The sequence below is a fragment of the Nannizzia gypsea genome, genomic scaffold (assembly GCF_000150975.2).
Source record: "Nannizzia gypsea CBS 118893 supercont1.4 genomic scaffold, whole genome shotgun sequence".
Classification (NCBI taxonomy): Eukaryota; Fungi; Ascomycota; class Eurotiomycetes; order Onygenales; family Arthrodermataceae; genus Nannizzia; species Nannizzia gypsea.
Window position 1 is genome coordinate 1,019,918 of NW_003345198.1, and position 25,515 is coordinate 1,045,432.

Genomic DNA, 25,515 nt, shown 5'->3' on the forward strand with positions numbered 1-25,515 from the left:
AATTCATGCCCTCTCTTCCAGCTCTTTTTCTATTCCTCCATCATTTCATCTTGTCATCATGGACCTTTAAAGATATGCGGAGTGACTAGCCATATCGGCGTCAAGGACGAAGCACTGATGGTGTTATAAATAGATCCTGCATTGTTACAGCCAATGCAACAGAATAACAGCTTTTCGGGAGTAGCCGCGACGTACCCAGAGGAATCACCATATCCCTTCATCTCTTCACCCGCCTTCGCTCCTCTCTCACCACACTCTCCTCTTAATATTTCTCATACCCCTCAGCAGCAGTCCCAGAGCCTATCTGGATCCCAGAAGCAGGAGAAGCTCGACGTGAATCCTTCCTTTGTGCAGCAAAATACTTTCTCGACACCTAGACCGTTCCAGGGGCGCAGGTCGTCCATTTCCTCCATTCATCCCCGTCCATCTGCCCGCACCTCTCCAGCCCGAAATGAAGCCGAGGATGATAACGAGAAAGGAAGGTGTCCTCACCCGGACTGCGGCCGTGTCTTCAGGGACCTCAAAGCTCATATGCTCACTCATCAATCGGAACGTCCCGAAAAGTGTCCGATCGTGACCTGCGAATACCACCTAAAAGGATTCGCACGAAAATATGATAAAAATCGCCACACATTGACACACTACAAAGGGACCATGGTTTGCGGTTTCTGCCCTGGATCGGGCTCTGCTGCTGAGAAAAGTTTTAACCGTGCCGACGTATTCAAACGCCATCTCACCACAGTACACGGTGTTGACCAATCTGCCCCCAACGGCAGGAAGAAAACTCCTCCCTCCGTCCCCAGTGGGAAGCTGTCTAGCTATTGCCAGGATGCCACCGGTAAATGTTCCACATGTACTGCGACATTTTCCAGCGCCCAAGAGTTCTACGAGCATCTTGACGATTGCGTCTTGAGAGTAGTACAGCAAGAAGAACCCTCTGAGGCCATCAACTCCCGAAGGCTGACCGAAGTCGCTTCCGACGAGGCTGTCCGTGACACCATGGAGCGACACATGCTGTTCGAGCCAAATGCCGCATATGTCGAAGATAGTGAAGACATCGACGACGCCACGGAAAAACAAAATTACTCGTCTAACTCTTCCGTGAAGGGCTCTCTCACCAAGTCCAACTCCACCAGCAGTAAGGTGACCAAGAACCGCGTTTCTGCCTCGAGACGCCGGAATAACCGAAACAATTACCCTCCCTCGTGGAGCTGTCCCAACAACAAGATGAAAATGAAGCGACGTCTCCTCTGCCTGTACGATGGCCCTCGCCGTCTATGGAAAGATGAGATGATGCTTGACAACGAGTTTGAGGTCCGACTCAAGCTCCCTGCCAGCGACTGCATGGGGCGAGAGACTTATGTTACTGATCTCGATATCGAAACTCTGAAGCGATCGGAGGGTGTGCTTAATGCCACCGAAGAAGAAAAGGGCCCATGGATCCAGGACCCCAATGCCACTGAAGGTCTTATTGGGCCAACCGCAGTCCCGGTTATCGAGCATCCCATGAAACTGGGTGATGAACTCAACATCGACGATCTTATGGGATAGGAGCTTCTCTACAAGGGTCATTCCAAGGGTGAAAAAAAGGACAACCCACTTCATAATACCCCCTCAATTTTCAATTGATACCCCCATCTACGTCCCGACCCTGGCTATCGACCATGGGCCCCTTTCTATACATACCTGCATAATTATGCTCTCCACCCCAATCCCTTATTTTATTACCAAACCTGCCTTGGCATATTTTCACATTTCATCAACCGGAGCGAAAAAGCTCCTTGTTCTCTAATCGGTTTACGGTTACCATTCACCTCGTACACTTTTTTAACTCATGACAGCATTTTCCTTCTTTCCATCTTACTACCATTTATTCCCATTATGTGCATTTTCGAGGGTCGCCTGTCATTCGGTATATTTGTTCTTGACTTTTTGCCCATGCGTGACATAGCTGGCGCCTTGTGTCTTCTAAATTCGTTTGTGGTTGTTTCTAATTTTTGGCTGGGTTCCAAAGGGGGAAAAAGAATTGGGAATCAAAAGATGGGATAATGGTATATAATTGACTTATGACCATAAAATGAAAATGCATATCAACACTACCATAATCTTCTATCTGTACTTGTAAATGATAACCCTTTTGCTTTAATCAGTATTATCAGCAGCCAGGCGCCGTCCTATACAAGTATATTCACGTGGCTGCGTTATTTCGTAGAGAATGCTTTAGATTACATAATCAACCGCCTTACTTTGATCTCGAGCTTCTTTTTGATTGCCAAAGACCAAGCAACGACACGACATGATATCACGATTCACGACTGTTTAAGGAACGATTCATGAGCTTTCTTTTGCATTCCGAACACACCTGTACGTACAATTACTACCAGAAGACTGCTCCTCCTAGATTATTTCTGTTGCTTGCTCTCTCGCGTTCTACCTGCCTTATCACGAAGTCAGTCTGCTAACTATGCACAGTATTTGAATTAGAAGCCAGTTTACGTGGTCAAAAAAGGCTATAAACATAAATAATCTCCTGTACCCATGCTACGAAGAGATATCCCTTAAGCTAGGCTCCTAGTTGTGCTATCATCTTTGCCTCCCAACTCACCGGCACCCCGCTCTCGATAAGCTACTCTACGTCAATATAACAATTCAACCAAACAGACATAGCTCCCGCAGATCCATGGAGTCGTTATCACAAACCAAAGCTGGCAACGGTGTAGCTGGCTCAGCAATGGATATAGAGCCCGTAGGGGAGCACCATGGTCGAAGTTCAATAACGCCTCGTATTGTTGTGGACGGTATGCACGCCCATGCTAGAAGAGGTGATTGAGTTGGTTGAGGACTATCTAACTAAGCTATGCAGAGCCACCCAAATTTGACCTCGAAACCTACATATCAAACTACACTGGTATGATGCTCTGTGGCTAAAAGTCTACGGTCTATACGCGAGACTAACTATTTCGACTGGTTTTTAACCTACTAGGAAGGACCAAATTCGCTAGGCTATACCTCATCGGAACATGTTCAAGTTTTCTTGCCGTTGAAGCATTAAAGATGGCGGTTGCTGAAGCAAAGTCAGGCATGGACGTTAGATGTTACGAAACTGCTGTTGAGGCGCTCAGCCAAGTTGCCCCGTCGGACAGCGAGGCTTTATTGGACACCGAATGGATCAACAATACTACTAAAGTTGTCAAGGCTGACACGAACAGGTTGGAACGTGAATTAAAGGGCTACAAGAACAACTTGATCAAGGAGAGCATACGAGTATGTCCGTTATTGATACTCGCACCCCATCCTCAGCGACATTATTGTCTTCCACTTCTGACATTATATAGATGGGAAACGAGGATCTTGGTATGCATTACCATCGCATAGGCGACCTGGCTTCCGCTTCTCATGCATTTTCAAGAATGCGAGACTACTGCACAACCACCTCCCATATTGCGTCGATGCTTTTTAAAACCATAGTTGTTGCCATTGATCGCGCGGATTGGCTGGCCCTCCAGGCGAATGTTCACCGATTACGCAGCCTCCAGTTTAAACCTGAAGATGAACCAAAGTGTAAAGCGAAGCTCTTTGCATCACATGGCTTAGCACAACTTGCAGCGTGTTCTTACCATGAAGCCGCAACGACCTTCCTATCAACCGACCCAGCCCTTGGTGATAATTATAAGGATGTGATCTCACCGAATGATGTGGCAGTCTATGGCGGGCTTTGTGCTCTAGCGTCTATGAACCGAACTGATCTCGCCAAAAACGTTCTCGAAAACAAGTCGTTTCGAAATTTTCTTGAATTAGAACCTCACATCCGTCAAGCCATATCATTCTTTTGTGCATCGAAATTCCGGCTTTGTTTGGATATCCTAGAAGCTTATGAATCAGACTACTTACTTGATTTGCACCTGCAAAGACATGTCCGGACATTGTACAGGCGCATCAGGACAAAGGCCATACAACAACATATCATACCTTACAGCCGTGTCACTCTTGATGGCATGGCCAAGGTGTTTGCACCTAAAGAACAAATCAGAGACGCACAGGGGCAACTCAAATCAAGCGGTGCATTTGTGTCTGAGTTGATTGGACTTATCCAGAGTGAAACTCTAGATGCTAGAATAGATTTAGAAAAGGGCGTGGTTGTTACTAGCAAACCACCTATGAGAGAGCAGCTACACGAAAAGGCGCTGGAGAGCATGCGAGAGTACCTGGAAAATTCGCACTTGCAAATACTGCGCATCAATGTGTTTAATGCCACGATGGAGGTCCCGGGAGCTTCTGTATTCGGTAGCAGAGCTGAAGCCGAGGCCATGGCAGCTCAAGGGGCAGCTTTTGATGACCAGGGACAACGCTTTAGTCGGAAGGGTCTTGCAGCGAAGCTAGGATCTGCATTCGGTGATAGTTAAAATATATGCAGTTAGTCTTAGATAGTTACAGCATATTTGCAAAAGGTATTACATCCCACCCCCAAAAGTATATTCTTCCTTTGAAACTGCCATGTCATCAAACCGTCTATATCTTTGCTTTCTCTGCAGGTCTGATCTTCACATCATCAAATGGCACACCCAAAAAGTCCCACATGAAATGGAACCTGTCACTTCCAAAGAATGGCTCCTCCCTCCCAGTTTCATCATTCCGGACCCAGAACCATGGTGCGCCAAATGCACCCCTATCTAATGCTTCCTGGGTCCTGTCCGTCAGCGCCTTTTTAATTTCATCTGTTTTCGCAGATGCCAGGATACGATCGATTTCCCGATTCGAGAAGTTGGCCTCCTTAAGCAGCTCGGTCATACCCTCCACTTTACTCAGATCGATATGTTTGAAAAACATATATTTCCAGTACAGCAAAAATGTATTTTCAAACCGTTCCTTGGGGTAATTTTGTTTGATGTATGTCGCGCATCGTTGGGGCTGTTCAGTACGCTGTTAACGAGCTTATAATGCACCACATAAGGCCTTAAGTGGGTAGTGACCGTACCAGAATGGTTAGAGGCGGAAAGAATGGCGGAACTTTGAAATCATCAACTTCGAAATATTTCCCTGCTCGCACTCGGTCGAACTGCCCGTAAGCTGCCTTGGCTGGGAGAGTCCATGGTGGTTTGTTGCCTACATAGCAAGTAGAAATTAGGACAACAATCTCAATGACAGGGTATAGTTTCATAATCATCTCTTCCATATTTCGTACCAGAGCCGACGTTTATTCCACCTAGGAATACAGGGTGAACACTATTGTCATATCAGTCCAGTGGCCTCAGCAGGATAAGGGTTAAGCTTACTCGATCTCAACTCCATGAGATGCTAGGACATCACGGTTTCTCCGGAGGTGAAGAAACGCATAATACGAATATGGAGAGGCTATTGATTGTCGTCAGCTATATAGTCAGGGAGCCTTTTCAAGTGAAGCAATGATAGAGGCAGGGTATGGCTTACGGCAGTCAAGGTATACCTCAATCTTGCCTCCCATTTTCACACGGGCTCACAGCGGTTGGGAGACTGTACATGTAACGAACAAGAACGACGGTATACACTTGTAAACGGCAGAGCTGTTACGTATATTTGATGTCTGAATGGTGAGTGTTGAAGGAGGTTGGTCGGCCGGTCTCAACAAGGCAACTAGTTAAACCGGCGTCTGGAGATGCCGAGGCTCGGCTTTCGGTGGCGGACGATCAGCAGCCGGCATTAAGCCTACCACATCGATAAAGACAAGTTAACGCTGAATAAGACATCATAAATATCTGCCCAGCGAGCTATTACGGTGCATCTTCTTCAATCGGAGTATTTGGAAGCTGATATCACATATATTCAATAATCATCTTCAACCAGCTACCATGGCAGGCTCTAAGCCCGTGGCTCTTGTTATCGGCGCTTCCAGGGGGATTGGAAGACAGGTTGCAATTGACTTAGCAAAAGAGGGATATGCCGGTTCGTCTCTATATTTTAATCAGAGTATTTTAATTACGAGGCTGACAATGTACACAGTTGTCGTTGCAGCCAAAACAACATCAGATGCCACCAAAACAGTGCCATTTCCACCGGACCCAAACTCGCCCCAATCCACGATCAACACAGTTGCTCGGGAGATAAATGAGTTGGGGGGTGAAGCAGTCGCACTACCAGTTGATACCCGAGATGTTGAGGCAGTCAAGGAACTAGTCAGAAAGACTGCGGAAGAGCTATATAGAAGGCTAGACGTCCTAGTCTATAACTCCGGTGCAATATGGTGGTCTTCTATTGAGAATACACCTGTAAAACGTTTTATGCTTATGCAACAAGTCAATCCTGAGGGCCTATATGCTAGTGTACATGCATCTCTCCCGTATTTTGAAAAGAATGGATGGAAAGGAAGGATCATAGTTGTCTCTCCGCCGATATATTCCCGTTTCTTCAGGGGGAAGACAGCCTATGCCATGGGTAAGTTACTCCCAACCGGATACTGTGCCTTTACGAGTTTATTCATTCAGGATTCTGCTTCTAGGTAAGGTTGGAATGAGTGTTCTGACAAAAGGCCTCGCCATGGATTTTGTTCGGCAAAAAAAGGATGGAATGGCAATTACAAGCATTTGGCCAGCGGCTGTAAGTATAATTAACTAGTTAACCGATTTCGTTTAAGCCCTAGTCTCTAATAACTAGAATGCATTTAGTCAATCGAATCTGCTGCAACACAGCAATCAACTAATATGGACCCTTCGTCCCTAAAAGATCTCCGAAAGCCGGTAAATACCCTTCACCCCTGATACTGCCATACCATCCAAAGGAAGATTCTATTCAGCCAGGCTAACACAGTGCTTTAGACAATATTTTCCGATGCGATCCTCGCCATATTGAAATCACCACCATCTGTCGTTAATGGCATTCTGGCATTAGATGAGGACTTTTTACGTGAACACGGCGGTGTCACTGATTTCACCTCGTATTCCGTTATTCCAGGTGCTAATCCGCGGCGCATCATGCCGAAAACCCTCCCCGTTCTAGAGGTCGAGGAACAAGATGATGAAGGGAAGCGGATGGATTCTACGATGTTAAGAGGCAAAGGTAAGACCAGCTCAAAGATATAAATATGCCTTAGCTTTCTGCGCATAGAGCTTGGGGAATTTCAAGACCAGGAACTGTGGAGACTGGAACACTTATATACTTTTCCATGAATGCCGTTATTCTTTTGTTGATTGTTCATGCATTGGTATGTACATCGTCTAGCTCTATACCTTCGCCATCCTCGACCTCGAAGCCCGCATAGTAAAAGGCCAATGTATGCCATACCTGATCACCTAAAAGACCTAGAAAACAAACTTGAGCAATTGAATACAGTTTTGACCGGAAAAAAGGAGGACATACATATCAGAAGGGCTAGAGCTACCGTAAATAGGATCATGGGATTTGTCATGTACCTATAGGCCAGGTCGAAATTTGTTACCAAGGCTATAATGCTTAGCAACGAAAATCCCGCCAGCACTCGGGTGCCCGTGGCACATAGTCGAAACACTCTTCTTGTGGGGTCGTGGTGGACTAAGAAGGTGAATGCCGCAAACATAAACATGGCAAGAGCGGCGACGACGAAATAGTACAAGAAGACAAAGCCAAGCATCCTAAGATACATTGCTAATAGATGGTCACTTCTCGTTGCCTTCGTGTGGCCTTCTGGCGGAGTTATTCCCATGCTGGAGAAGAGAGCCACGGTAACGTTTCCCATTATATCATGGGACCTCTCGATATCGAGAGAACCGGTCTCCGTTTCTGAAGGGCAGAGACGAGGCTGGCGCCTAAGGTCCCACAAGACGCCCTGAATTGCATATTTTTCGACCAATGCCCCATATGTGAAATCGATTCCCATGTCTGCAATTGTGCTGTTAAGTGAATCAATCGCATCTGAGATACTAGGCCTTGTAACACTGCAAGCAGACAAGATGGTGTCACGCAATTGTTTGAGTTTTAGAGACACATCCAAAGTAAGCGCCAGGATCTGCATTCCTTCAGACAAAAGGATCAGGATTGCATGAAACGGGAAATGCAAGCACGTCCATATTTTCTGTCGAAGTTTCCCTAACTTTTCTGTGGGCGTGATATCGAAATAAGACTGCCATAAAAGGTACTATGTATTATCTATTAGCTCCTTGAGCCAATTGTGGGCTTTGATATGGATCAGGGCACATACCACGGAGATTGTGACCCCAAATATATGGACAAAAGACCAGCGTGTCCAGCCGTTGCCCACGGTCCTGTTAACAATCCTAGTAACTGATATAATGCCATCTCCAATGATGATAAGTGTGAGGAGACCCATCCGGACATTAAGGTGCGTGTCCTCAAAACCAATGCCTGGCAATTGGTCCGCTTTTACCATCACTACGAATGTTTCAGCAGCAAACTGAAACCACCATAAAGTCCAGATGTACGAGCCAATGGAGGCCGCCTGGTCATTGAAGAGGAAATACAGCTGCAAGTTCATGTTAGGGTCCGGGTGGTGTAGTGTGGGTGATTTGGGAGGCTTACCGCAATGTATATCAGGCCGTTAACAAACATAAACAAAGTGACACAGCGTAAATTAAACGCCATGTTGGGAGGTAAGTATACGGAGGCAATGAAATACTCCAGTGACAACATCAAGCGGCTTATGGCAAGGAGTATGGTTAGGGAATGGAATATCCACAAATTCTCTGGTAGAACTTGCATCGCGAAACCAGAGCCAGCAGAAGCAAACCCTACCATGGTTGCTAGTTGTACCGCTTTGCATATTCGTTCGAACACGGAGTCTCTAGCAAACCGAATATCGAATAGAGTGACCTGAAGCCAGGTAAACCAAATTATCCCCAGAAAACAGACATAGGACCACAGTGCTATACCATTTGTTAGTTATTTAACTGCTAACATACAGTTAAGATGGTAGCCACAAGCGCACACCTTCCAGTGAGTTTATGTCATTTGAAGCGGTAAACGTTGAGAGGTTTGCCACAAAAAAGAGATCAAAGAATAGCTCTATTGGTGTGGCATCCGCTTGTTTGTATAAGCGCGGAGGGGTATCACTCTTATCAAGAGGGGATTCAATCCAGGGTATACGATAAAGCGTATATCTATAACGGTAATTTATTAACTCCAGGTCTTATGCAGTGCGTATGTACAAGTCATACCTGTCGAATTTGAATCGTCTTCTTCCAGGACGCGAATGCTTGAATGAAAGGAATAACCGGTGTGCCATATTCCCTTCATCATACACTATATCTCTTCGTATGACACAGTGTTGCAGTCTTGAGATCTTGAAATTCAAGAGAGGAAAGACTCTTGCATGCGAAGTTGACCCGGCAATAATGTAGTTTCCTTTCCACTAGAAGCTTGAAGTATAGGAAATCGTGACGGTTAACCACGTTTGGTGCTCCTACTTCGTTCATGAAAATAGTTAATTTTCCCTATTTCCAGTCATCTTCAGTCGTCTTCAATCGTCTTCGTTCATTTCAGCATCTGGCGCTGGTAGTGACAGGGCGCCGAGGTTATCAAGTCCACGGTCAGCTCCAGCCTCAGTTCCCGTGATAAGTTTCTCTGTAGTGGCAGTCTGCCCGGCCTCTACCCGGAGCCTCTCATACTTCTCACCCGCTTCTTTCAGGAGATTTTGAATCTCAGTTTCTCTCTCAGATATCTCAACCTTTTCCTTGCGAAGTTCCTCCAAACGATTGACAAGCTGCGCTTTATTGTTTTCCATTTCCACCACGCTCATTCGCAAGCCAGCCAATTTCGATGCAAGAGTTGGTAGAGATGTTATTTTTGGTGGTGTCTTTGAGCGCGGTACAGATTCATCGGTGTCCCTCTTCAAACCATCCATTCCGGCACGAGTTTGCGCAGACTCGTATGCAGCCCGGCGTTCGGTTTCAGAGTCATCTTCGTCCGAGAGATCTTCAGCATCGTTTATGAGCTCTTTCATATTTGCACGTTGCCGCTTCTTTTGCTCGATCTCTGCCCTTTTGCCCATCGCTATCCGGCCATCCTCGACATACTCATCAAAACCCTCCGCAAAGTCCTCATCATCTCGGACTAGCCTTGTTTCAGTTTCAAGTGGTTTCTTTGACAGTGACCACTCGTCTTCGTCATCCTCTACACCAGTATCATTCAGAGATATGTACTCTTGTTCCTTAGCCAGGCGGCTGCGACGTGCCTTTTTCTCTCGGATTTCGGCTTCACTAGGAATAGCGGAGGGCCTGGTGTATTGCGCCACTTCTCCAAATTTGCCGGCTATATCCAAGGCCTTGTCTTTTTCGTCTTCGGTGTCTGGACGAGACACATTCTTTGGTGTGGATGGAGTAGAGTTCCGTAATTCCTGGAGATAGTCTTTGCTATAGCTTGGGCGGTCATCATCTCGGCCAACTCGGACTGGAAGAGTCTCTGATGAACCCAAGGGCTTTCGGTTTGATGCTTTGTCCAAAACATTGCGTCTTATCCCCGTCTTCTTTGGAATGACAACCTCTCCTTCGTCCGAAACATCGTCAGTCATGGAAGTTCCACCGACTCCAAAAGAAAGGTTTAATTTTGATTTCCTCTTTGATTTCAAAGCCGGTTTCCGAACAACAGGCTCTACTTGTATAAGTTAGTCTATCTGTATGAATATCTATAGCTGGATGTACAGAGCTCACCTTGCTCAACGGCGCCATCCGTGTCTTCATCGTCCACACCAACCCGCCGCGCCTTGCGCCTACTTGCAAACGAAGAGCTCATTCTAGGGAAAAGGAAAGTAGTAGAAGCCCCTTCAGCTTCCAACGTGTCCACCCCACTAGCGAGTATTCATTGTATGAAAAGTCCAAAGGCCAAAGTCCTACTTCAAGTGTTGGAGCTTCAAGAAATCATATCACGGGACCAGGTTATTCCGGCCCCGAACTGCTTATCGCGTTTGCACCAGAAAACATTCAACCTTCAATTATCCAGACGAGAGAAGAGCTCTATAGCTAGTCGACCAAGCATAGATCTCAGTCAAGATGCCTCAAGCTCAGCCAGAATTGAAAAAGGTGCGTTTCTGGGTGTGGTGCTCCGCTGCATACGTTGCTAACTTCTGCTTTGTGTAATAGTACATGGAGAAGCGGTTGTTTGTCCAACTGAATGGCAATCGCAAAGTTATCGGAGTACTTCGAGGTTACGATGTACGACACTATGAATACCCTATATCTTGTCGCGGGTGGAATACATAACTAATGCCGGAATAGGTCTTTATGAATATTGTCTTGGATGATGCTGTAGAAGAGAAGAATGGAGGCGAAAAGGTCCCACTAGGCATGGTGGTAAGAAAAAACATAGAATGACATGAGGGTGATGATGGAAGCTAAGGTTGATTCACCTATAGGTTATCCGTGGAAACTCAGTGGTTATGCTAGAGGTTTGTATCCCCCTGGGAAGTGGAATCTACATACTGGGATATGCTGACATTTCATTTACTTACTAGGCCCTCGAACGTATCAGTGATCGGTGATAGACTTCTCCCCAACGCTGGACCGCGTTCTGCTCATTTTAATCTTCCCGGAGTATTCATTCGGATTGGGTGGGATAATACTTCAGACTTAATCGGCCATTTTATCCGTTCCGCAGATGCTTCGAATCGTCGTTTATAATATAACGGAGTTTTATGCCAGGCGGCTCAAATATCATGCTTTGAAATGGAAATGATATGCAAAAATGGGACAATATGGGATAGCTTGTTTTTAAAAACAAAAGGATTCTTGATTACTAGTATAAGTGTGACGCTGCTTTAAATTATAAAATGCGGAAAAAAACAGATCCTCCCATGAAATCAAACTCCGCGCCATTGATGTTATCATTTTGTTGCTTTAATAAAAAGGTGAAAAATGAACAGAAACGGGGAAATAAAAACCAGCCTTATACCCCCTTTGCACCTTTTTTTTTCATGACCTATCCGAGTGTTAAACCAGCCCGCTGCACGGATTCCGAGCGCCGCCAAAGATAAAATGATCAGTGCGAAAAAAAACCAATATAAGACAAATAATAATTATAACACGCGCGAAAGCCCTTGGTAATATTTATTGACCGGGAGAAAAGCTTGAGCTCTTAGTTTTGAGCTTCAACTTGATCTTCGGCTTGATGGCAGAAGCCGGGGTAGGTGGTTGTGGTGATGGAGAGCATAAGGTGCCTAGTTTAGGAACCTTGAGTGTAAGCCTATGACTGAGAGGTGGAGCGGCGCCATTGGTATCTTGTTCACGCTTCCTCTTGACAGTAGGAGCGGGTACAGGTGCGGTAGTGGCTTTTGATGTAGTTGGGGGTGCGGTAGTGGCGCTGCCTATAGGACGGGTGCGGAAGCGGTTGGATTTTGAGAATTTCATTTTGCCCTGGAGAGATGTTCATGTTAGCAAAGCTCGACAAAGCGTAAGTCCAGGAAGCAATAGTTATACTTACATTTCCTAGATGCTGCGTTTTCCAGTACCGAGGATACTTCAGGCGGACCATTGCTTGTTCAACGGGGTGGTACAAGGCACCGACAGCAGACGACTGTTCCTTAGCTCTACGAGACTCGCTCGCGGTGAGTTACACGCTGCCCATAATGCCTCCTTTAAAGTTTTATTTGAGCCAAGCTCTTGTTTCAATGCATCTAAAGCTCCAGGAACTGTTTGCCTTCTAGCAAGCTGGACCTGTCGAGCTTCGGTTGAGGATTCTTGTTCAATGACAAGCGAGCTACCTGCGAAAGTGCCAGAAGCCTCAGATTCTGTGCCAAATGCGATGGTTGCGAGTGCTTCTCCGAACATACGGTAAAGGTTCCGTCGAATCCAGGGTGAAGAGTCCGCAGACATGTTGTATATGTACCAGGTTATGAGCTCTGGATGCTCAAACAGCTTAAACTCCAGCAGAATTTCAAACGCCTTGAGTCTCAATTCTTCCAAAATCCCGGCACGCGTGTATTGAACGAACTGGACAAGGTCGACTTCAAGCATTCTAGCTTTCATAAGCCGTTTCTGGCATTCGAGAGACGTCCTTGAGAAGATATTTCTGAATGAACCAGCCCATTCATCAATTCGTCGATATCTATCAATCTCAGCAATGCAGTCCTTATCGAGCTGTTCCTCTGCTTGGCGTTCGATTTCTTTGTTAATATCGAAATCACCATCATTGGAAATGTTTTCTTTTCTGCCGAGTAAAGCATTGCAGATGGATTTGAGCAAAGTAGAGATGTAGAAGCAATCGGAAAACTAATAATTGTAAGCGACACCACACAATGTAAACAGCGGCAGGGTGTTGTGAGTAGAGCATACCTCGTTGTTAGAGTTATCGTTAAATTTTAGTTTTTCATAGAGGAATTGTTTTACTCTCATTGGAGTCCTACCATCCTCATCTCGTACTTCTGAAATTGCTTCGATAAGCGCTAGTTGCACTGCGTATGATGACCGGTCTGAGAAATCATTTGATCGTGCCATAGACGAATTTGGGAGACAGTATAATTCCTTAAAAGCATTTTCCAGGTGAAAGAGGCCGATCCAGTCGACTTCCTGTTTAGCATGTTTGACTAGTGCCTTAGTAGCAGCTGTCCGAATTCCATGGAAATATCGACGATCTAGAATTGTCCGGACAAAGATACTTGATATCAGGGCGTGTTCTCGTTGTGCGGCCATATGTTGTATAGACTAGAAACTATTAGACTCATGCACAGAGTGAATAGAAGTGGGAGCGGAAACCGGCTTACCTCAAGCTGTGCAACAACATCGCGATCTTGTTGCAGCTGGGACAAATACATATAGCCCGGCATACCCAGGGACATTTTACATATCCATTCAAAGTCAGCATCCATCCTTATCCATTCGTAAGATTCCTGTCCCATGCGGCTCTCGTCTTCTTTTGTCCACTCGACAATTTTCCACTTCTCCATGTCTTCATCTGATTGAAGGACGTCTCCCAGGCAATAAAGCAGGACATCATCTTGAGTTTCACTGCTGGGGTCGATACCGGACATTGCCGCGGCCCGTTCTTTTTGTCGTCTATTCCGCTTCAGACGTTTATATTTGGTATTGTAAGGTATATCGAACTTCGTGATGGCTTCCTTGATTTCAACTATATGCTCATAAGGCGTTCCGTCTGCTTCGTGAATTTGAATAGTCATTGAACCGGTAAACACATTCTGTACGGTACCAGCGTAGACATTGCGTATCTCTTCCTTGACATCTCTCATGAAAGTGGATCGTTCGAGGTCACGCGCGGTTGTCTGTTCAACCTGGACCTGAGAAATCATCATCTCAACTACAAGCTTCTTCTTGTTAAACCTTTGGCTGGCGGTGAATCGCGGGCAGCCTGCACCGTAAACCCACTGGTTGAAAAAGGCATCTAACTTAGTATGACCCATGCGCTCACAGAGTTTTTGGAAATGCGCCGAGGTGAGTTCGCAGTTTGGGAGGTCACCCATTCGTGCATTCAAGAAGATGCGAGAAATGATGCGAGAGACTGTAGCTTTGCCGCTCGCCTTGGACAATCGGCGTTCAAGAATGTACAGGACAAGCGGTGCTTTTAAAGAGATAAACTCCATCTCTGAAGGATCAATTTTGAGGATAGCTCCCATATCCCAGAGAGACGGGCGCAAAACATCCAGGTCACATACTCGATCTGCTAGCAGTTTCTGCCGGTACCGGTATTCATTGTTTCCCCCGATCTTTTTCATAAAAGTGTCCGTTATGTAGTAGGAGATACCTGTAATCACCCATGTGTCTGTGGGATCTTTTGGGATGATGTTTATTCCAACCCATTGATATGCTAATGAATGGACTATGTATCTTGTTGAATCATACATCATGTCAATGATGTTCTCTGGGAAGAGTATTCGATCACTGCATAAGGTGAAGCCAGCTGCGGGTAATGTGTCCGCCCGGAGGTCGTCAACAAAGCATAGTTTGAAACTGGCAAAAGGGTATGAACCGTAAGTCAAGGAAATAAAGTCAACGGCTTTGGCCATCGGCAAACATGTGTTTCTCACTTCATCTGCCCTTCCAGGGAGGCAGAAGGCATGCACAGGAACGGCATTGGTGCCAAGTTGATCGTCTTCATCACTTTCACGGAATTGGGACAGGTTGACATATTCAAAAGGTCCAAGTGCAAATCCAATCTGCGGAGCTGATAGTGGCGTGTTACAGGAAAATGATACGGTCTTTTTAGTTTGGTCCTTGGGGTCGAGTATATCATCTGTCAAATCTCCGGAACATGCAACCACTATATCCAACGCCGCATCTTCAGCAGAAAGTCCAGTCTTCCTTGGGCTATTTGTTCGGTTGCTAGTTCCATTAGCGAGGCCACTATCAGATGATTTGGAGAATACATCGCCAAGAGTCCGTGGGCATCTAATCGAGATATCCCATGTGCATCGGGAAGACATATCATCCACACATGGAAACAAGCAACAGAACTCTCCGGTATCCGATGAATTGGTGGTAAACGCATGGGGATATCGCAAATCACGGCTGTCGAGGCCAACAAACTGTATTCCATCCTTTGGCTTCTCAATTGTGAATTCGATGAGTATCGTTATTGCCGTAAACCTTGGAAGAGAAGCTTCGGCGGCACGGCTGCTATCCACTGGATCATCCACGCCACCAGTACCGTTCGCACCGTTCGAAGTAGCCCGTAATGAAAGCTGTGTCTGCGCTTCAATGGAAAAGGGGTCTAGCTCCTCTATGCGCACAGATTTCGGAAGTGTGATCACCAGCTCTGGCTCGGGGGGCGTTTTCGACAGAGCATCAAGCTTCGTGGAGAGCTTACGGTGGTATTGGACACCATATAGCGGGAGTGCCTCGTACGGGTCGACGTACTTCGAGGTAGCTGTCCTTCCGCCCACTGTAATGCGCTTCAACTGCCCCTGCCGGAAATTCAACCGGACAAGCTTCAGGTCCTTATAATCCGGGTGTATGGTGATTTCTGTTTTCCCCTTGATACTCCGGCTCGTAAAGTCGATATCAAGCTCGACCTTCTGATGGCTGACTGAGTAGCCAAGCCCTGAGGGCGGCGGAGCTCCTTGCATGTCGACCAGGCCGGGCATCGTTCGTATCAGCCACGCACGCCAGGTATCAGAAGAGTTAGTTCTCCTATCGGTCGTTATATAACGGCAGGATCATGTCGCGAAGGGAAAACGGCTGTAAACGGAGCGGTATTTGCTGTTTGGTAGCGAGTCTGCCCAACCGGGTGAGCAAGTCCAGCATTAGCATTGGTGGTGAACGGAGGGCGACCTGCGAGTGCGCGAACTAGGGGCAGTTAATATACCCGGCATACCAAGCTAGCGCAGGGCCCCATTATCGACAATAGAAAAAACAGGAGAACACTCTGGTATTGTCGAGCTGGTGAAGCTCCTTATTCACCTCGCTGCCTTCAATATAAAAAATCGACTCTGAACTTCGAGCTTCGCGATCGAAATGCGCAGAAACACGCTAGTCCTAGAGCGGTTAGCATACAACACACGGCACGTGAGTATCACATGCGACGTGTTCATCACGTGATATGGTTTTTTTGCTCTCCTTTTTTTTTCTTTTTGGTTTTTTTCCGTTTTTCGGTTTTTTACCCCACGAAATCTTGAACTTCAACCGTTGAGCTTCGGGTTGAAGACGACGAAGACGACAAGACTGAGCGGTACAAACGGGCTGGTGATCGGGCTGAGAGTCAGCATGTTTTGAGGATCAGTCTGTGCCATCTCTGTTGTTTCTATCTAAAAATGGATGTTGTCAGGAAATATGCCGGTACGTTGATGCACCGCCGTTGGGCGTTTCATTGTTGGTGGTGGGAATATACCGTATTGTTAACGTGCGCACACGACAGGATTGGAGGATTCCTTGACGGATGAGACCCTGGCTCCATTGAGGACTTACAAATATTCGAGTGTCGATAAGTCATATATCTCTCGGTATATACTCAAACACTATGTATTGTCGCTCTCTGCCCTTTTCAACGCTTTTCTTTTTACCTCCAAAGGGGATGGATGGATGGATCATCTCCCCGTATGCCATGTATATAAACCCCGGACTAATCGAGTTCTATTTTCATTATTTCTAGTGGAATGCCTTTGTCGAACTCTTGCCACTATGGATTGCTCCCAACATGGTCACCCTGCTTGGGTTCGGATTCATTGTTGGGAATGTAGTGCTGCTGGAGATTTACATGCCTAATCTCGTAGGACCGGTGTGTACTGAGATCAACCCTCCCATCAAAAGTGATCACTGAGTCCCGTAGCGTGCATTAAATTTGCTAAGAACGTCCTACGGTATTAGGCTCCATCATGGGTATACTATAGCTTTGCTATAGGCATCTGGATGTAAGACTTTCTCCTAGATGCGGGTGCTATATCATACCCATAGGTTTTGTTAATAGCTTACTGACGGGTTCTACCAGGTACTCTACCATGGATAATGTCGATGGCAAACAGGCTAGACGCACCGGCACGTCAAGTCCTCTTGGAGAATTATTTGAGTAAGGCTATGAGGAATACCCATCATTTGTTCTCGTGTCTGGAGAGCTAATATACCATTCACCTTGGAACAGCCATGGGATTGATTCTTTAAATTGCACGCTAGCAAGTTTACTTGAAGTAGCAGCCATGGGTCAAGGATCGACCAAAATCGGGGCCTTCACTATGCTGATTCCATGTCTACCTATGTTCTTCTCGACCTGGGAGACGTATCATACCCACACCCTATACCTGGGCTACTTCAATGGTCCCACAGAGGGCCTGATCATTGCCACCTCAATCATAATAGCCGCCGGTTATTACGGACCCGAGATTTACTCTCGTCCTTTGGCCGACGGTATCGGATACAAGGATTTGCTCGGAAACATCACCTTTCTTGACATTTGGGTCTTTGTCCTCCTCACGTCTTTCTTCACCGCCCACTTGCCCGAGTGTGTCTATAATGTGGTCCAGGCACGAAGACGCAGTGGGTTGCCGGTATTGCCCATCTTCCTTGAATGGACTTCCATCATCGTATCAAGTATCTCGGCTATATCGTGGGTCTATTCTCCTTATTCCTTCATCCTGAAAGACAACCACCTCGTCTTGTTCGCCGTCACCCTATGCTTTGTCTTTGGGCGAATGACCACCAAAATCATCCTCGCCCACCTTACCAGGCAGCCATTCCCTTACTGGACTGTCCTAATCACCCCTCTTATCGGCGGTGCGGTCCTCGTCAACCTCCCTGCCATCGGCTTACCATCCGTTGGGGCTACTGTGGAGCTATGGTATCTTTGGGGCTACCTCGCCTTTGCCTTTGCCGCATACATGCACTGGGCCCTATACGTTATTGGCCGTATCACAACGTTCCTGGATATCAACTGCCTGACGATAAAGAAACGACATTCATCCTCGAATGGCCCTGTCCTCGGTGTTATTACAAACAGCAAAATGCAAGCAGGGTTCAACAAACCGGTCAAGTTGAACTAGGTTCCCAGGAAAGCCCACGATTGATTTACACTTTATAATACATGATCAGACGTTCTTTTATATAATAGAAAGCATACTATGGTTGTGACTGTTTGATAGCTTCAATGTGCTTTTTGTACAAAGATAGAGAAGCTTTGAGCGCAGAGTCGACATCAGGGTTATATCAACTATCCGTGATGTCAATTAACCCTTTTTCAACAAAGATAGACTATCTTCTATGACTCCATTCCTTGGAGGCGTAGGTATTAGCACCATGGTCATTGTAATTTGTAGAACACGTCATATTTTATGTGAGTTCGTTTCATCAATTCTAAATATATCATCTAGTGGCCTGACCACATAGCCGTATCTGCCACGTACATTACATACTATTTGGTAGCCCAAGCCCGAGGTAAGGCTGTCTGGGCACAACCAAATATCCGCCAGCCGAAGCATGCGGGGAGATCAATGGCCGACAAATCAGCTCAACAGTACATATATAACTCAACTGTGACTCGAATAAGTGTCTAATAACCAATTCACCCGTTTAACTAGTTACTGTATACCACTCCCATCATAAAGGTAACAATGGTCAAGCTTCCTGAGACATTTGCCGCGATTCCACGCGAGGAGTTTCTCCTTGGCCCATCGCCGATCCATCTTCTTCCCCGAACGACAGCAGATCTCGGTGGCCAGGTCAAAATATATGCCAAACGAGACGATGTCAGTTCTGGTTTAGCGTACGGCGGCAACAAGACGCGCAAACTCGAGTACCTGGCGGCCGACGCTGTTAAACAGGGATGCGATACCCTCGTTAGCATCGGCGGCATACAGAGCAACCATACCCGCCAAGTAGCTGCAGTTGCCGCTCGCATGGGCTTGAAATGCGGCCTGGTACAAGAGAAATGGGTCGAATGGTCTGACCCTGGCTACGAGAAGGTTGGCAACATCCAGCTTTCTTACCTGATGGGTGCCGACGTGCGGATCGAGAAGATGACTTCCTTCGGCATCGAGCACAAGGATACCCTGAAATCATTGATGAAAGAATATGAAGCCAAGGGTCAGAAACCCTACTACATCCCCGCTGGAGCATCTGATCATCCGTTCGGAGGCGTGGGTTTTGCTCGCTGGGCCTTCGAGGTGCGCGAGCAGGAAAAGGAGCAAGGCATCACTTTCGACTATATATTCGTGTGCGCAGTGACGGGTTCCACGATGGCAGGCATAGTTGCGGGCTTCAAACTGATCGAGAAGCTTTATCCTGACGAGCCCAAGAAGAAAATCATTGGAATTGACGGATCTGCGACTCCGGAAAAGACCCGAGCCCAGGTTTTGAGGATTGCCAGGGGTACCGCTGAGAAGATTGGGTTAAAGGCGGACGACATCACGGAAGCAGATATAGTGCTTGATGAAAGATTCCATGCAGGAACGTACGGCGTCCCCGACAAGCAGACTTGGGAGGCGATCGAGTATGGAGCAAAGATGGATGCATTCATTACCGATCCGGTCTATGAAGGGAAGAGCCTTGCTGGGCTGCTGGGATATGTGAGGAATGGCGAGATCAAGACTGGGAATATCCTGTATGCCCATCTCGGTGGGCAACTGGCTCTCAATGCCTATTCTCAACTGGGCCACGTTGAATGAATCAGGTCTTGTATGGTGTAGATGCAGCAACATGAATGTATTATTCCATGCCTCTACTGTGTACCTATGTCCCTTGTAACCAAGCCTGTAGCCCCTTGTTCAATTTTGTGTGTCTTGCAGCGCCTTGCCTGCAATCAATCAAGGATATAGAAAAGTGGAAGTGCCATGCCTGTTTCTCCTTGGAAGAAGCTAGAGTTGGTAAAAGTCCCTCGCTTGTTTGATCATATGGACATTCAAAGCGATTCAACTTCTATACCCTACGAAGTACTCATACACTATGAAACACATGCTTTGAACCGTTATGCCTCGTAATGAACCAGATCCCCAAGGCAAGCGTAAGAGTATTGTTTGCTTATATAAGCTTAAATTAACATTTACCACGTGACAGATGAGGCTCCAACCTTATTTTGCAGCGTTATTACATAATCAATACATTATCGATAAGAAGATAAGAGATTCTTTTGCTTGCGAGCCTTTCTTGCCTTCGACGTTACTTTTCGACTCTACATACTTCCTGGCCTTATGTTGCCTCCCTGTTTCCCATCCAGCATCTTGCAAGGAAGAGAAGATTTGAGATGCGTGGGGGCTGTCTTGTCGCGCATAATCAAGGATGGACAAACTCTCAGAGAAGCGGCGACAAGACGATGGCGATGAGGAAGACGACTACATGTCCATGGCCTTTCTAGAGGAGCCGCAAACTAAAAAGGAGACACTAACACAGAAGAAGCTCCGAAAGCAGCGAGAGGTATGTTCTCAGTGGATATGTCACAAGCATTGTCAACTACAAGACAAGGCGGGGATGCTAACTTGTTTGGGTCTGATTGAGTATAGGCAGAAGCACGGGCACGGGTTCCTTCAAAAGCCGAACTGGCGGCCGCAGAAGCTGCACGACGTGACGCCGCGCTCTCAACAAGTACAATTGATGCTTCCAACAAAGGGTTTAAGATGATGGCGAAACTGGGCTATAAACCCGGCAGCGCACTTGGCAGGCAGGCTCCAAGCGGATCCGAACGTGACGAGCCGGATCAACGGCTAAGGGAACCTCTGTGGGTATCGGCAAAGGAGGATCGAGGCGGAATAGGGCTCGACTCGGAGAAGAAGCGGAAATTGCGCGAGGAGCTAGAAGGGGAAACCAAACGAGTCAAGGCGGTTGAGAGTGATTTCGTGGAACGCGTGAGAGCCGAGAGGGAAGAGAAGAGGCAGGAGGGACAGTTCTATGCCGCCCAGAAGGTTATTGAGCGTCTGGACAGCGAGCACGAGGAAGACAGGGTCTGTGAAACAAACGGACAAGGCGGGGTAGAAGGCGGAAAGCAGGAGGGCAACAGAGACACGCCGGTTTCTAAAGACCGGCCCAAGGCTCGGGTCAATATCCTCTACCGCGGGCTGGTGAGGGACCGAGAGGCAGCACTACAGGAGAAACAGGCTGCGCGTCGTCGATATGAGTCTCTGTCTTCGCGGGACCATTCCCAGATATATTCTGAGAAAGACCCGAAGTTACCATCGATGGCTGACGACGAGCTGGAAGTCAACGATAAACTGGCTCTGGGCCGTACGGCTGAAGGCGAGATAGTGGAAGTGGAAGCAGACGAGGAGGAAGACGAAGAACTGGAGGCGTTCAATGCCCTCAGCGTCCAGGAACGGTTGTCCCGTGCCGTGGCGTATCTACGGAATCAGTATAACTACTGCTTCTGGTGCAAGTATCGGTATGAATCTGCGGACATGGAGGGCTGTCCGGGCCTGACAGAAGAAGACCACGATTGAGCTAGCCCTGTCGACGTCATGGCTGAGGATGGCGTACTCCGTACAACCTCACGATCATCCAGATACTTTTCACGGCTATCACCAAGCAGTGTGTTATGTTTATACTGCAAGTAAAGTATGTCACCGACAAGATCCCTCTTCCCCGAGAGATCAGTACAGGCCTCGCTTGCACGGACAGTATAAATAGAGCCACTCCACTGAATTGAGGAATGGGATGGAAATGTCAGGCCGAGTTATCCATCTAATGCATGCATGCATGGGTGTCGTGGGTCTGTCTGTCCTATTATCCACTGCCATGCTATCATGGCGCATGTACTCCATATGCATGTTTTGTATGTCGTGGGACATCCAGACAGACACATCTCCATCTCCATACGCCATATCCAAGAATACATACAGAGACATTTCTACCTGCATGCATGTTACTGTGCCACAAGTATCTCCGACAAGACCTCGACTCCGCAAGATCGCTCGGTCCTTTCCCTTTAACAGAGAGAGTGAAAGGCAAAAGGCTTTCTGGAACCCATCCGGCCGAGCGAAAGAACTAAGTATATACATATGTAAGAGGCATGAATGATAATCGGGGCATATTAAGCGTAACCAAGTGAGCTCCACCGTCGTGTCACATCTGAAGCATCCCGTAAGCTTTTATATTACATCTACAGACGAAACCTGGAACATTGACACCGTCCGCCACAAACAGCGGGGAGGGGAGAGAAATGGAAGAGAAGTGAAACGATAAGGAGAACTATATAGCTGGCTAACTAGACTGTATCCTAGTAATATGTCACGGTAAGTAGAGAAGTAGATAAGAAAACAGGTAAATAAGGAGGTATATGCAGAAGAGAAGAAAGATTATGGTCATTAAGAGAGAAAGAAACGGGAAGAGAAGAGATGAAATGAAGGAGGAAAAAATGAAGAAATAGCAAACACCGTCATGTAGTTAAAATAAATTGAATCAAACAAGGCCCCCTTGCAACGTGAAATTTCCATCAAGTAAAAGAAAAACGAAGAACGAATCAAGTCGAAGCGGTAAAGCTGAAACATAAGAAAGGCATGGTATCGTATGTTCAAGAAGGCAAGGCAAGAGAAGGCAGGAATAGCTAAAAAAAAAAAGCCGAAATATGAACGATAAGGAAACTGTTTAAACCTGCGGATTCTCTGTACTTTCCTGTCCCGCGCTACATCCAGGAACATGTTCAGGTTCAGGCGCATGCTCAGGCTCAGGGACAGACGTATCAGTAGCCGAGATCTCCCCCTCCTGCTTTTCTTCAGTAGGAGTCGAGCCAGCGGCTTCGAGATCCATGACCAGCTTCTCCATGAACTCGATCAGCGATCTGTCCTTGCACGCCTTGATGCCGCCCAGACAATCGCCGCAGATACGCAGACAGCAGAAGACGCATCGCCAGCGTAGTTCCTGATCGGCCTTGAGACAGGTCATGCATGTAAGCGGGTACAGCACGTTCGGGCTTCTGACGAACGTCTTGTGGAAATGGTAGCATGAGAAATGCGAGTTGGTCAGTGGCGGCGTATGGTACTCTACTTTCTGGTTCTTGGGAGCGCTGGACGAAGACGAGGAGGCGGTGGAGTGGTTGGATGTAGAGCCGTTGCTTTTTGGTCTAGAAGTGGCTGTGGGAGGATGGTCTAGTTCTGATGCAGAGACGGGGGTGCGAGAGAGAGGCGAGCTGGAGGTGGAGGAGGGCTCGCGCTGGTTGGGATCTGAGTACTGCGATCCGGCGGAGGAGTAGCTTATGGGTCTGGGCCGTGGAGGAGAGGCGCCGGGAGAAGAAGAGGCGGAAGATGGTTTGCTTGGTTGGCCGTGGCCGTGGCCGTGGTGCTGGGGGCGAGGACGGTAGTATCGTTGTGTGGGCATGCCGGGGGGAGTAGGCAGCAGTTTCTCGCGGCTGCGGATTCGGGCAATGGGCATTCCTGGACCTAGACCTGGTGCTGGTGCTGACGGGTCATGGTGATGGCGGTCTCCTCTGGGGCTGCGGCTGCGAGGGCTGTCGGAGGGCCGTAGGAGGTCATGTCGGCGGCCGTGGGCGTCTGCAGGCCGCAATTGGCGATGCTGGTGGTGCGGATGAAGCTGCTGAGGCTGCGGCTGCTGCGGGAGCGAGGACGGGAAGCGCAGCTTGGTGAACTGGCGGGTATCAAGTTGAGTCGATGTATGCTCAGCCGGGAGCTGCACCGTCAGTACAGACACTTCAGACGCCATCTATTCTGATATTCAGATATGTATGATTGTCTGATATTGTTCGAGGATGCTTTTTGAGAAGTAAATTTCCGCTCTCCCTGGACGAATTTGTAGACGCAAGTCGAGTCAGGTCGAGTCAAGGCCGAGCAAAGGCCGGGAAGTACACCCAGCAGGCTTCTTTCTGTGCGATGGCCGGCCGTTCCACACGCCAGTCCTGCTCTTGGGATCAGCAAATTAAACACTGTGAGAGGGACGGATGATGGTATGTATGTGTGTATGTAAATTAAGAAAGGGGCCGCCCCAGGTAGTGTCATGTATGGCCAGGTAGAGAGCGAAGGGCGAAGATACTCACATATATACATGGGCCAGCCATGGAAGGTTATAGTTAAACTTGTGCGGTTGATACCCAAAAGACAAGACCAAACCCGCCAAAGCAAGATGAAAAGAAAAAAAAAAAGAACAGAAAGAGAAAAAGAAAAGAAGAGAGATTGAATTTGTCTAGCGGTGAATTGCGGAACGATGGGAAAGGCAATGGGAGGTTTAACGTTCTCTCCTTTGCGCCATCGAGGCTTTACCAGTTGGCGATTATGCGGATGCGATTGAGCCTGCGGAGTCCGGGATGCGCACTGGAGCCAATAATTGACGACGCGGAAGGGATGGGCTCTTCTGTCTGAAGTCACAGTCCCTCGAGTCCCCTGGTTTGGTCCCTTTTAATAATAGTAATAGTAATAATAATGACATGTTATTATTACGGACATGAAGGGCGGTCCCTCCCAGGAGTCACTCGCTTGCCGCACCGTATCCACCGCACTCCCTACTGTAACTCCTAACTTCCGACTCCCTTGCCACTCCGTGGCTCTTGAGAAGAGCCGTGAAGGAGTAGTGCAGGTAAGTAGGCAAGCCCTAGCTAGTTGTGGCCGGGGGGAAAGGGAGTGCATGACAGCCACACTTCGTGATGCTGGGACCTTTCTTCTTCCAGGGGAACTGGACCGGGGAATGCAAGAGAACGGGGCACATATGCCATTCTTTGCTTGCCGGTGGAAGTGGAAGTGCGAGTGCGAGTGGCTGAGGTCGATGCTGGTGTCTACCATCCTTGCAGATCGAGAGCAGCCCGGCAGGCCAACCAGATACTGACAGTGCCATTGACTGTACGGAGTATCCTTCCTCTCCAGTCGTTCATTGTAACTCTCCTGTCCAGTCCGCTGTCTGGAGATGCGATGGAGATGTGATGCGATTCATGCATGGCCCCATTGCTCCGTGGGTGCTCCGTCTCTAGCTATGTATAGTAAGTATGATGACACCAGATAAAAAAGAAGACGCAGAAAAAAGAAGAAAAAGAAGAAGCAAAGAGAACCGACTAAAAGGGAAAAAAAGTCAATCTGTGTCAATCGGACTGATCGATTGAACTAAAGCAGAGCAGAGCAGCGCAGCGCAAAGCAGGCCAGGGGTTAGCAGAGTGGGAGCTTCTGCTGGTTCGTTTCAGGGGTCGCTTTATTCTCTTGCATCTTTATCCACCGCGAGAGCCATCCGGATGTTCGACGGGCAGTTAACATGAAACAGAGCCTTC

General features: G+C 47.5%; 13 protein-coding genes across 13 annotated transcripts in view; 8 read left to right on the plus strand and 5 right to left on the minus strand.

Moving 5' to 3' along the window:
• The window catches only part of MGYG_05033 (zinc finger protein), a gene marked incomplete at both ends in the record, with an annotated part of 2,362 nt that extends 811 nt beyond the window's left edge, over positions 1-1,551 (plus strand). Inside the window, one exon of the mRNA XM_003172394.1 lies at positions 151-1,551. Within this exon, the coding sequence (XP_003172442.1) occupies positions 151-1,551 (1,401 nt within the window). The remainder of the gene's footprint in view (positions 1-150) is intronic.
• Positions 1,552-2,731: 1,180 nt separating this feature from the next.
• On the plus strand, positions 2,732-4,403 carry MGYG_05034 (hypothetical protein; the record flags this gene model as incomplete). Its single annotated transcript, XM_003172395.1, has 4 exons — positions 2,732-2,798; positions 2,864-2,908; positions 2,984-3,264; positions 3,336-4,403. 4 exons carry the CDS (start codon positions 2,732-2,734, stop codon positions 4,401-4,403), a joined length of 1,461 nt encoding a protein of 486 aa, XP_003172443.1.
• Positions 4,404-4,509: 106 nt separating this feature from the next.
• MGYG_05035 (hypothetical protein) lies at positions 4,510-5,461 on the minus strand (the record flags this gene model as incomplete). The annotated part of the gene is made up of 5 exons (XM_003172396.1): positions 4,510-4,908; positions 4,976-5,103; positions 5,183-5,223; positions 5,274-5,352; positions 5,428-5,461. 5 exons carry the CDS (start codon positions 5,459-5,461, stop codon positions 4,510-4,512), a joined length of 681 nt encoding a protein of 226 aa, XP_003172444.1.
• A 364-nt stretch (positions 5,462-5,825) lies between these two features.
• On the plus strand, positions 5,826-7,052 carry MGYG_05036 (short chain dehydrogenase; the record flags this gene model as incomplete). The annotated part of the gene is made up of 5 exons (XM_003172397.1): positions 5,826-5,919; positions 5,977-6,408; positions 6,473-6,570; positions 6,639-6,710; positions 6,789-7,052. 5 exons carry the CDS (start codon positions 5,826-5,828, stop codon positions 7,050-7,052), a joined length of 960 nt encoding a protein of 319 aa, XP_003172445.1.
• A 112-nt stretch (positions 7,053-7,164) lies between these two features.
• Positions 7,165-9,187, minus strand: MGYG_05037 (hypothetical protein; the record flags this gene model as incomplete). The annotated part of the gene is made up of 6 exons (XM_003172398.1): positions 7,165-7,271; positions 7,330-8,083; positions 8,147-8,428; positions 8,485-8,828; positions 8,893-9,062; positions 9,120-9,187. 6 exons carry the CDS (start codon positions 9,185-9,187, stop codon positions 7,165-7,167), a joined length of 1,725 nt encoding a protein of 574 aa, XP_003172446.1.
• Positions 9,188-9,421: 234 nt separating this feature from the next.
• On the minus strand, positions 9,422-10,692 carry MGYG_05038 (hypothetical protein; the record flags this gene model as incomplete). Its single annotated transcript, XM_003172399.1, has 2 exons — positions 9,422-10,551; positions 10,611-10,692. 2 exons carry the CDS (start codon positions 10,690-10,692, stop codon positions 9,422-9,424), a joined length of 1,212 nt encoding a protein of 403 aa, XP_003172447.1.
• Positions 10,693-10,949: 257 nt separating this feature from the next.
• On the plus strand, positions 10,950-11,437 carry MGYG_05039 (small nuclear ribonucleoprotein SmG; the record flags this gene model as incomplete). The annotated part of the gene is made up of 5 exons (XM_003172400.1): positions 10,950-10,979; positions 11,040-11,111; positions 11,175-11,249; positions 11,312-11,344; positions 11,411-11,437. The coding sequence occupies 5 exons, from the start codon at positions 10,950-10,952 to the stop codon at positions 11,435-11,437; spliced, it is 237 nt and encodes a 78-aa protein (XP_003172448.1).
• A 565-nt stretch (positions 11,438-12,002) lies between these two features.
• Positions 12,003-15,988, minus strand: MGYG_05040 (hypothetical protein; the record flags this gene model as incomplete). The annotated part of the gene is made up of 5 exons (XM_003172401.1): positions 12,003-12,308; positions 12,376-12,481; positions 12,511-13,163; positions 13,227-13,595; positions 13,655-15,988. The coding sequence occupies 5 exons, from the start codon at positions 15,986-15,988 to the stop codon at positions 12,003-12,005; spliced, it is 3,768 nt and encodes a 1,255-aa protein (XP_003172449.1).
• Positions 15,989-16,654: 666 nt separating this feature from the next.
• MGYG_05041 (cholinephosphotransferase 1) lies at positions 16,655-18,373 on the plus strand (the record flags this gene model as incomplete). The annotated part of the gene is made up of 6 exons (XM_003172402.1): positions 16,655-16,679; positions 16,759-16,937; positions 16,993-17,118; positions 17,208-17,251; positions 17,329-17,406; positions 17,479-18,373. 6 exons carry the CDS (start codon positions 16,655-16,657, stop codon positions 18,371-18,373), a joined length of 1,347 nt encoding a protein of 448 aa, XP_003172450.1.
• Positions 18,374-18,940: 567 nt separating this feature from the next.
• On the plus strand, positions 18,941-19,993 carry MGYG_05042 (1-aminocyclopropane-1-carboxylate deaminase; the record flags this gene model as incomplete). The annotated part of the gene is made up of 1 exon (XM_003172403.1): positions 18,941-19,993. One exon carries the CDS (start codon positions 18,941-18,943, stop codon positions 19,991-19,993), a length of 1,053 nt encoding a protein of 350 aa, XP_003172451.1.
• Positions 19,994-20,603: 610 nt separating this feature from the next.
• Positions 20,604-21,754, plus strand: MGYG_05043 (hypothetical protein; the record flags this gene model as incomplete). The annotated part of the gene is made up of 2 exons (XM_003172404.1): positions 20,604-20,738; positions 20,825-21,754. The coding sequence occupies 2 exons, from the start codon at positions 20,604-20,606 to the stop codon at positions 21,752-21,754; spliced, it is 1,065 nt and encodes a 354-aa protein (XP_003172452.1).
• Positions 21,755-22,898: 1,144 nt separating this feature from the next.
• MGYG_05044 (hypothetical protein) lies at positions 22,899-23,969 on the minus strand (the record flags this gene model as incomplete). The annotated part of the gene is made up of 1 exon (XM_003172405.1): positions 22,899-23,969. The coding sequence occupies one exon, from the start codon at positions 23,967-23,969 to the stop codon at positions 22,899-22,901; it is 1,071 nt and encodes a 356-aa protein (XP_003172453.1).
• A 735-nt stretch (positions 23,970-24,704) lies between these two features.
• Positions 24,705-25,177, plus strand: MGYG_05045 (hypothetical protein; the record flags this gene model as incomplete). The annotated part of the gene is made up of 2 exons (XM_003172406.1): positions 24,705-24,836; positions 25,121-25,177. The coding sequence occupies 2 exons, from the start codon at positions 24,705-24,707 to the stop codon at positions 25,175-25,177; spliced, it is 189 nt and encodes a 62-aa protein (XP_003172454.1).
• Between the last annotated feature and the right edge of the window lie 338 nt (positions 25,178-25,515).